Consider the following 9,874-nt stretch of genomic DNA (forward strand, 5'->3'; position numbering starts at 1 on the left):
GAGAACGATGTGCTTATAAATAAATGTCAGCGCAGTCAAGTTGAGCTCACCGCGCTGAGCGTGAACTGTTTTTGGTCTTCACCGATTACGCCTGAAGGTTGGTTCATCTTATGCTTTATAAGTTCCTCATTCGTTACATTGTCAAGATAATTATGAGTCTTCTATAAAGACTAAAGATCTGCTTCTCAGCCTTCCTTCTGTCATTACGCTAGTAGTAGTACTAATAGTAATACTAGGCCTAAGTCAGTAGCAGTACAGACTAGGCTTACTTCGAGAAGTCACTCCGTATTACTCCGTGTGACTCCGAGGAGACAAGGTTTACATGGTGTCGTCACGCTATGGTGTTTTGGAATCGAATTTTTGTGGTGAAATGGTTTACAGCCCTAAGCTGTTAAACCAAATTCTCCCCTGTCAGCACATCTGCTTGAGACTATAGCCAGGGCCTAGGCCTACCTGCTAAAAAGGGGATAACAAAAGTTTCAGAGCATCAGACGGAGTATTTTTGGACAAAAATGAGATTTTTGCTCACCAATTTTTCACTTCCACCCATTGACTGTCTCTCCATTCATGCCGTTCATGTTTATCAGGCTGCTGAGCGTTGAGCCCACCGATGACCGCACTTGTTCCGCATTTTGGTATGACCATTTCCGCTGGCGGAGGATGACATCACACACAACGCAGCACATGTCGCGCGTCTTGCCCGATGTGTGTTTCCAGGTCACAACAGCAGCCAGGACAGTACGGTCCCACAATGAAATCCACACAAGATGTCATCCCCCACCACCGAAAATGGTCGAGCCAAGATGCAGAGCAAGCGTGGTCATTGGTTGGCTCAACGCATGCGCAACCTGATAAACACGACAGCATCAACAGAGCGACAGTCAACGGTTGGAAGCGAGAAATTGGTGAGCAAAAATCTTGTTTTTGTCCAAAAATACTCCTTCTCATGCTCTGAAACTTTTGTTATCCCCTTTTTAGCAGGGAAAGATCAAGCAGATATGCTGACAGGGGAAATTTTGGTTTAATAGCTTTCTTAGGGCTGCAAACCATTTCACCACAAAAATTCAATTCCAAACCTCCATAACAGTCCCAAATCCTCCAATTTCAGTATGCTTACATACACCCTTGGGGGTTAGGGTTATCAACTGAAAAGAAAATTAAATTGTACATTTCCATGATCTCTAAAAGAAGTTTTATTTCTGTTAAAAGATATTTGTTTATAAAGATAAACAAAGAAATTGACTGGAGCGGGATTTGAACCTGCGACCTCTGGAACACCATACCAACTGAGCTATCCAGCCCTATGTTGGTGGCTCTTCTCATTTGTCAATATCTCTGTTCGGGGGCCAGAAGCCATTAAACCTGAAACACCATGTAAGCCAGGGATCACACCCCAATAACACAGTACAACCTGGCAAGTGGTGAACAGGGATTACTCAGAGAGGATACAGCTTTTTGAACATATTACGAAAGAAACTATATCGGGAAACTGACTAGGTACTTATAAATGATTATAAAGATGAACAAAGAAATTGATTTGAACCTGCAACCTCTGGAACACCGTGCCAGTGCTCTACCAACTGAGCTATCTAGCCCTACATTGTCAATATTTGTCCAATTTGTCAATATTTCTGTTGGGGGGGGGAGGTATTAGCCAAAAGCCATTAAACCTGAAACACCATGTACCTTAGCCCCTGGTGATATTGACAAATAGGAAGAGCCACCAACATAGGGCTGGATAGCTCAGTTGGTACAGTGTTCCAGAGGTCGCAGGTTCAAATCCCCCTCCAGTCAATTTCTTTGTTCATCTTTATAATCATTTATCAGTTTCCCGATATAGTTTCTTTTGAAAGATATTTTGTTAAATATTCTGAACATTGTTTTGATTGATTAGTGTCTTTGGTTCACCTGTACATCAAGTTACCATGGGTCTGAATTTGAAATTAAACATTAACTTGAAAGTGAAAAGTTCACTCAACCTGACATTTGTTAACCTGTCAACATGTTGTTTGTACAGAATCCTTGCAAAGTGAACTTTGGCCATCAGGATGCATTGCTGGTGCTTTGGAGGCTATCCTTTGTTATGTTAATTTAGTTACAATGAATGTGCTGAGCCTATCCTAGTGCTACAAATCCTTACCCTCCAACTCCGCCTCAATGCATAACTTCTGCTTCTTACTTCAGAGGCTACAAACTTCAGGATTGAGTTTCTATGTGTTATCATCAATAATTGATAAAGAAAATTTTCAAAATTGCAACAAATAAGGCATTTCTTTCATAGCTTCAAATATAATAAGCTTCATTTGATATAATATTCAACTTTACATTAGTTTAGTGGTAGTCCCACCAACTTGTCAAAGAGAAAATGTTTGCAATTAATTTAAATTCTGTTCTTGAGTTTGTTTTAAAAAGCTTTTTATTTTACTTGCAATGCAGCAAATGTCAAAATGTTGACCACGATTGGTCTTAGTACTTTCTTGGTTCAGTAACTGCAGGTAGTATTGATGACGGTTGCTTTTTAAGAGATCAACAGTGATCACTGACGGAATGATTTTCGGCAAAGTTTGTTTTCAAAAAGGTCTTTCCCCCTCCTTGTCATTAGTCATGGTCAAAGAGCTAAATTGTGTTACTTACACTAAATAATCAGATAAGTAGTGATCTTTGCTCAACTTAAAGTCTGCATAGATGCATGCCTGATATTGGTGAAATATGATTCTGATGTTCACTCATTTTTCTTACAGAGGCTTAGCAAGATGCCAGGATTGTTCAATGCCGATGTCCTTACAGGGACTAGACGACTGTTCTACGCAGTCACTCCAAATGAGACATCATTTGAGAACCTGGAAGATGTACCAGATTATTTCTACGAGGTAAATAACATGATTAGTCACTGAAGTGTTATGCTCAAAATGCATGTGGCAAAATGCTTGTCATATTTGTATGTCTCTCTTTTGTTTGTTTTGTATATTTCCATTGTTTCATGTCAAAAGTTTATAATAATTTTTAGCTGCTGTGATATACCCGTTCACCATTTTTGAAACAGAAACAAAAGATGAATTGCAAAATTTTTACAACATATCAGAAAAAGCTAAAAAGGGAAGATGATTTTCCTTTGTAGAGATGTAGGAAAAACAAAAGGTGTTTTCAGAAAAGTTTGGGTGGGGCTGAGGAATTTCCGTCCGGGAACATGTGCAGAAAACCTTTTTTGTAGACTTTGGACATCCATCTAGGACAAACTGTTTCCTTCATCATCTCCTCCCTGACCAGAAATGGTGAGAATTGAGTGGTGTCAGAAGAGTTTGGTGGGCAGACCGTAGATTGGACTAGGTTTTGAATAAGTAGGTATGAGAGATATTGGACAGTTGTCTGTGTAATGGACCTTCATGTTGAAATCAAATATTAGATTTGAATGAAATGAACCAGTTCTTATTCTATTCTCCTCCTCTAGGCTATTCCCTTCTTTGGTTTGCTGGCTCTCTTGGAGATGATTGTAACTATTGCAGACAAGAAGGTACGAGAGAGGTTCTTCCTCCCTGATAGCATCAGTTCCCTCACAGCTGGCATGTTGCTGCTCCTAACACAGTAAGCATCTGGAGTTGATGGATAGTGAAGACTTTTGCAGCAATTTTGATCCATTCCCAAATACAGCGTCTTTTGTTAAGCAAATCCACATATCAGTTATGTAGGAATCAGGTGGGTCCAATTGTACTTATCTCCTTTTGTCTCCCACGTTTGAGTCTCTCTACACGTGAGTTTACTCTGTCCCTTTAACACCCCAGTCTTCAGGACATAACAGACATACAGGCTGAAACTTAAAATGCATGTACATGTATATGTCTGACAGTAAAAAAAAAAGTCAAGAAAAGTTACAATATATTTGGGACTGAAAATAGAAATGTCACCTCCTTTGATAAGCAGATTTTTCAATGAGCAAAGCTTGTACATTTATTTATTTAGTTAGAATGCATTGAACGTACATTACTTGCAAGGTAAAACGTTACTGAAACAAGTCATCTAAGTCCAACATCAACTTGTTTGTCCTCATCTGCTTGTAGGTTCTTATCTCATGGCGTTAACATTGGCTTCTACGTCTGGGTGCATGAGAATTATCGACTGGCCACTTTGGCGTGGGACAGCCCCTGGACTTGGATCATTTGCTTTGTGCTGGTGGATCTGGGTTACTATTGGATGCATAGAATGTCACATGGTACAGAGATCACCATTGGCTATTTATAAATGCCTCAGATAGTACAACTATTTTGATTGGTTGAGATTTCATCTTTTACTATGTAGATTTTCTAAGCTATGATGTAAAAACCTATTCAGGCATGTGGAATTTGCCAGTTCAGCCTCACTTACAGCTCAACCATGCAAGGTGCAAATGCTCTTGTGTCTTTTTTCTAATGAATCAGTTTCATTGACCCGTCTTGCAGAAGTCAACATCTTCTGGGCTGCTCATCAAGTTCATCATAGCTCAGAGGAATACAATCTCACCACCGCACTTAGGCAGTCCATTTGCCAGCGATTTGTGTCATGGGTAAAAAAAAGAGTCTATTTTTCTGTTTTAAAATCAAATTAATAACAGTATCCATTTTAAAAGGAATATTCCTGGCACTTTGCATGAAATGTCGACCTTGATCAGCAATTATACAGTATAAATAGAGTCTAAATTACATGCACAGTGAACAACCGTAAGATCACAGTGTATGTATGGAATGATGTCATGTCTTCAGAGAAAGTTTGTAGTCTGAGTACTAATTTGAAAGAGTGGTGAAGTGGTGAGAAAATCAGGAGCTGGACTTGGCATTTTGGCCTGAAAACTGACTCCTATCGACTTGTTTTATTCAGTTTAATATTGCCTCATTCAGTTTAATATTGCCTCATTCAGTTTAATATTGCCTCATTCAGTTTAATATTGCCTCATTCAGTTTAATATTGCCTCATTCAGTTTAATATTGCCTCATTCAGTTTAATATTGCCTCATTCAGTTCAATATTGCCTCATTCAGTTTAATATTGCCTCATTCATCCTGGGAATCCTAATCAGCACTTAAGGCTCTTCTCGTGTCCCATCTTTAGATTTAGGGCTGACAAGGAAAGACCCACATTTGAAGAAAATCCCAGAAAAGATTAGTCCAGGGAAAACCCCGTACTAGAAGGGTTTGCAAACCTCAAGTCACTCTGTGGTTCTTGTTGGAGTCAAGTCGTGTCCGTCCATTTTATAATACACCTTAAGGTCTGCTGTAGGAACATGAAAGCCAGTTGTTCAGGGACCACCTAGCTGGACGTCGGTCCTTGTTCTAGTTGCTCTCATTGGATTATACATCAATGCTCTATCCTTCATCCAATCATTTCCTGTCTTCTTAGATGTTCTACCTTCCGTTGGCCTTCGCTATCCCCCCGCCCATATTTATGATGCATCAACAGTTCAACACCCTCTACCAGTTCTGGATTCACACAAGGGTATGTCAACCAAATCCCATGGCAACATTGTCTCCACCTGTCATCCTCTTGGACACTTATTTATCCCAATCCTAACTCCTTGTGTATTTTGCGGGGAATTTTTTGAATCCCCTGAAATCCCTCCTGCAAAATCTTCCAGACCTGGTAAATTAGGAAGGAATTTGGCACTTATGAAGGCAAAGCTGTAAACAGATATGATCAAGTGTATTAAAGTTTCTCATCCACTACAATTGTAACTTTCCTTTCTGTCTGTTTTCATTTCTGTTTGTGAACAGGTTATTAAAAGTCTTGGTCCCTTGGAGTACATTCTAAACACACCAAGTCACCACAGGGTTCATCATGGTAGGTACCTGTACGTCTCATTAGAAAACTGATAAAGTTTCCAATTTTTAAACAGCAATAAAAGTTGTTAAATTTTACAGCAAGGCTTTTTGTCCTTTTCACCTTGAACTCAAGTCTCACATTTGGTTTACTTCAACATTCAAAGGGCATCAAGCCCTACTTAAGTACTCGTGGATTGGCTTTATCTTCCTCAATCCTGCGAAATCTTTGTGATTTTTGAAGGATCTGGAGAGGTTTGGATTGTAAAGTCATGCAACCTGTGTCAATTGTAAAAGTTCACCCGAAAATTCAGGACATCTTTAGCCAGCACAGTTATCAAAATCTCAAATCGGGAAGATCAGCTGTCCGTGTACAAATGTGCTGAACAAACACTTATCAGATGGGCCTTGGTGTATTTGTAACAGGCCGGAATCGTTACTGCATTGATAAGAACTATGCAGGAACTCTCATCATCTGGGATCGAATGTTTGGTGAGTTGGCTTATCTTTGTTTGGAAGATGATTGCATAATCAGGGGTATTTATTGTTCATTACAAATATCAGTTATTTGTATTGTCCAAGTCTCTGGTACTAAACTGTTAACCACTTAAAATAGCCTGTAATTTTTTTTATTAAATTAAATTGAGTATAGATGTCACAAACGGTTTAAAAGTGATATCAGATTTTTGGCTTGGATAATGATGATTTACTTTAAGTTTTGTGATTTTGAACCTTTTCAATTTCCCTTTTCCAGTTTCAATTTCCCTTTTCCAGTTTCAATTTCCCTTTTCCAGTTTCAGTTTCCCTTTTCCAGTTTCAATTTCCCTTTTCCAGTTTCAATTTCCCTTTTCCAGTTTCAGTTTCCCTTTTCCAGTTTCAGTTTCCCTTTTCCAGTTTCAATTTCCCTTTTCCAGTTTCAATTTGCAATTCACAATTCAGTATTGAATTGCCATCTTTTGATTTTCAGTAGTTTTTATATCATTTTTCAGTTGATTTTCAATTTCTCTCGTTGGCATCTGTTTTCCATTTCGGTTCATTTGATTTAAATGGAAGGCTCTTGCCTTACTGTTCCTTGCTTTGATATTTTTTTCAATCAGGCACCTTTGAACCTGAAAGTGAGCCAGTTGTTTTTGGATTGGTTCATCCACTTGAATCATACAACCCACTTTACACTCAGGTAAAACATTCAAAACCTGATCATTTCTTTTGACTTGATAATTCTGCATGAGGTTATTATTTGGGTCTGGTCTTTATTTCTCAGAAGTAGTTGCAGTTTTGAACCGTGTTGGATGTTTTTATTCATGCAAGTGAAGTTTTGTGGTTTTTGTGGTACAGTACTGTCACTATAAATACATCTTGGAGACAGCATGGAACATGCCAGGATTGACTAACAAACTCTGGGTATTCCTGAAAGGACCAGGATGGATGCCTGGATTACCAAGGCAAGGATCCATTGAAGACATACCGGATGTAAGTTGGATGCTTTAGGCTATTAGGGGAAAAAATTTAGCTTCTTATCAATGTTGTTGCCAAGTGATGTGAAAAATGCCATATTTAATATAATGTTAAATGGGAAAGAGCAGCATGTGATTTGTAAAGCAAATAATTTTTACGGAAATACCTTTTTTCTTCTTTCCAGTTCATGTTTTGACATTTTTCCTACCTCCAGATTACAACCCAACTTTACTGCAAGATGGTTTTCATGTTTTTCTAGATTCATTACCCGATGCCAAAGTACCGACCTAGACTGCCACATTGGAGTCATGTTTATATCATCATTCATTTTGCCGTCATTTTCTACGTCTATGATGCTTTCATGACTTCTCTGAAGGTAAGTTTGCTTGTCATTGTTTTTCATAAGTGGAGCTTTAACCCCTTGACAACGGGACTTTCTTCACGAAAGCTGACTCCAAGAATTCCAGCCTCACTTGGCCAAGAAGGCCACCTGCCAAACTGCAAATTCTTGGTTTGTGGCCCTGCTTGCTCTGCACGCTTTGAATTACACGGTGAAAAGGCTGATTGTTCGGTGGTATGCAGCTCTACTCACGTTTCCATATTCCCGTTGCCTCTTTTCAAAGTGGAGACTATTGTGAAGCTGGTGATTATGATGCAAATTCGGTCTTTTCATTTCTGGGCTACACACAAAGACCAATTACCATATATACAAGAGCCAGGGTCTGCCTTCTTTCACCGTGTTCGCTTGAGCGTGGGCTGAGAATAATAGCTGAAAAGCGGGCTGAGGATCTCAATTTTTACAGCATGTCTAGCCGCCTCCCAGCACGAAGGGGTTAAATGAAGAGACCTATCCATGATGTGAGTAGGGTTCACCTGCATGCACGCAAGAGGGCGCTGTTCTTGTCATGTCGGTCAGTTTATTCATCAGTGGAACTTTCAGTGGAACTAACTGTAACACGTTGTGACCTTTGAACTTGCTGACAGACTGAGTTGTTCAAGTTTTTATCTAATGTGAGCTCAAGCAGTTTTAAACATGAAAAGGAAACTGTTGAAGAACAATCTCTTTCATTCTCTGTCTGCAGACGCTGTCCCAAACTGCCACCATCTGTGGCATGACGTACATCATCTTTTCATTGACGTGTCTTGGAGCGATCAATGATGCCAAGTAAGTTTTGTTGTGTTTGTTTGTTGGTCAGTCGGTCGGTTGTTGCTTGCTTGCTTGCTCGCTCGAGCCAAAATTTTCAACTTTGCAAATTATCAGGTTTTGTTCCCATCAGACCTGCAGCTCCTTTCCTTGAAGTCTTCCGTTCCTGCTTGGTCCTGGTTGCTGAGGCCGTCGCCATTTCCTACCTTCCCATAATGCAACGAGGTTCCTCCCAGTTGGTGTTCTACATTCTGAGGTTAGTGTTTGGCTTGTCAGTGGTGGTCTGGCTGCCAAAGTGTGTGTCAGTGCTCACACAGAGAAAGAACAAGGCCGAGTAGGGTTAACCTGCAGATGGATCCATATGCACGCACGCAAGAGGGCGCTGTTCTTGTCACGTCATTGCATCCTGTTTTTACATCTGCCACGGAATATTGTCATGCAAGACTGGCAAATTGTTTGCTGTACATATTCACATGTATGTTAAAATTGTAGCACATCACGTTGGAACTATGCTTGGAGCAAAAATTGATTTTTTATAACAGCATCAATTATTTCTTTTTTTCCTTTTTTGGCAAATTCAATGCAAATTTTAAAGAATGCAGTATATGAATATGTACTTATATATCAGAGTGTTTCAAATGCAATGCAAACAAGTGAAAATGTAAACCACTTCATGAAAAAAAAAGAACTTACCACAGTTATCAAGTATGGGATTTTTTGTCGGGGGGGAGGGGAATTCAGTGCCAATTGGTATGAATGTGATGTACAGACATCATGATAATTGTACTTCTGAGTTTTAAATACAATGCAAAATGGTGGATTATTATGTCTTATATATAGTAATATTGGTTTTGTCTTCTGAGATTAATTACACCCAGAAATATACCATCAAGAATCCAATGGTATCAGGTGCTTCCAAAGCTTTGTATGTTATCCATTCCCAGATGACTGAGGTCTGATTCAGAGCAACAAATCCAAAATAATTGGCCATTTTTCCTCTTTTATGTCAATGTAAATACATCGAAATTGCATGCTATTTACGGTAAGTCTGATAATTTCAGAAAAACAAAATTGACGACAAGCTAAGAACATTTCATATTATTGCTTATATCCTCTAACCTTGTAATCTCAAGTAACACCAAAATAGAGTGATTTTGGTACTTTCTAGAGCTTTATGCGTAAAATTGTTTAGTTAACCTTGCTTTTTCACCAATGTATAATTTACTGTGCTTGATCAGTTTTATCATAGAGTATTGGTTCATACAAAACATCGATTGTACTAATGTTTGAAGTTGTATTGCTGCTTAAGGAAACTAGAATGCATGGGTAATGCAAATGGTAAGCAAAGTCTTTTATCGAATTTGTCTAAACTTGAATGAACGCCAAGGCTATAGCCTAGCCAGTTTTTCTTCTCTTGAGTCACTGACATGACTATTTTTTCCATCAACTAGGATGGTGTTCAACCACCATCTACTCTTGAGCATTATAATCCA

General features: G+C 39.0%; 1 protein-coding gene across 2 annotated transcripts; it reads left to right on the plus strand.

Moving 5' to 3' along the window:
* Nucleotides 1-8: 8 nt before the first annotated feature.
* On the plus strand, nt 9-9,779 carry LOC110974514 (alkylglycerol monooxygenase-like). Of its 2 annotated transcripts, none has more exons than XM_022226217.2 (13): nt 9-97; nt 2,742-2,870; nt 3,449-3,582; nt 4,056-4,207; nt 4,434-4,537; nt 5,367-5,462; nt 5,738-5,804; nt 6,209-6,274; nt 6,880-6,959; nt 7,118-7,252; nt 7,497-7,613; nt 8,320-8,402; nt 8,515-9,779. In XM_022226217.2, the coding sequence occupies exons 2-13, from the start codon at nt 2,754-2,756 to the stop codon at nt 8,717-8,719; spliced, it is 1,356 nt and encodes a 451-aa protein (XP_022081909.1). In that variant the 5' UTR covers nt 9-97; nt 2,742-2,753; the 3' UTR covers nt 8,720-9,779. The 2 variants fall into 2 exon arrangements, with proteins under 2 accessions (XP_022081909.1, XP_086996672.1); XM_087140546.1 differs by lacking the exon at nt 9-97 and adding an exon at nt 883-905.
* The last annotated feature ends 95 nt before the right edge of the window (nt 9,780-9,874 follow it).

The sequence above is a fragment of the Acanthaster planci genome, linkage group LG08 (assembly GCF_054643075.1).
Source record: "Acanthaster planci isolate LZ-2023a linkage group LG08, COTS_SCS, whole genome shotgun sequence".
Classification (NCBI taxonomy): Eukaryota; Metazoa; Echinodermata; class Asteroidea; order Valvatida; family Acanthasteridae; genus Acanthaster; species Acanthaster planci.

Excerpts from the sequence above, each read along its gene's own strand:
- LOC110974514 (XM_022226217.2), top strand. The coding sequence starts at position 2,754 with ATGCCAGGATTGTTCAATGCCGATGTCCTTACAGGGACTAGACGACTG. Across the intron at positions 6,960-7,117 it reads ACAACCCACTTTACACTCAG|TACTGTCACTATAAATACAT; the intron begins GTAAAACATTCA and ends TTTGTGGTACAG. Across the intron at positions 7,614-8,319 it reads CTTTCATGACTTCTCTGAAG|ACGCTGTCCCAAACTGCCAC; the intron begins GTAAGTTTGCTT and ends CTCTGTCTGCAG.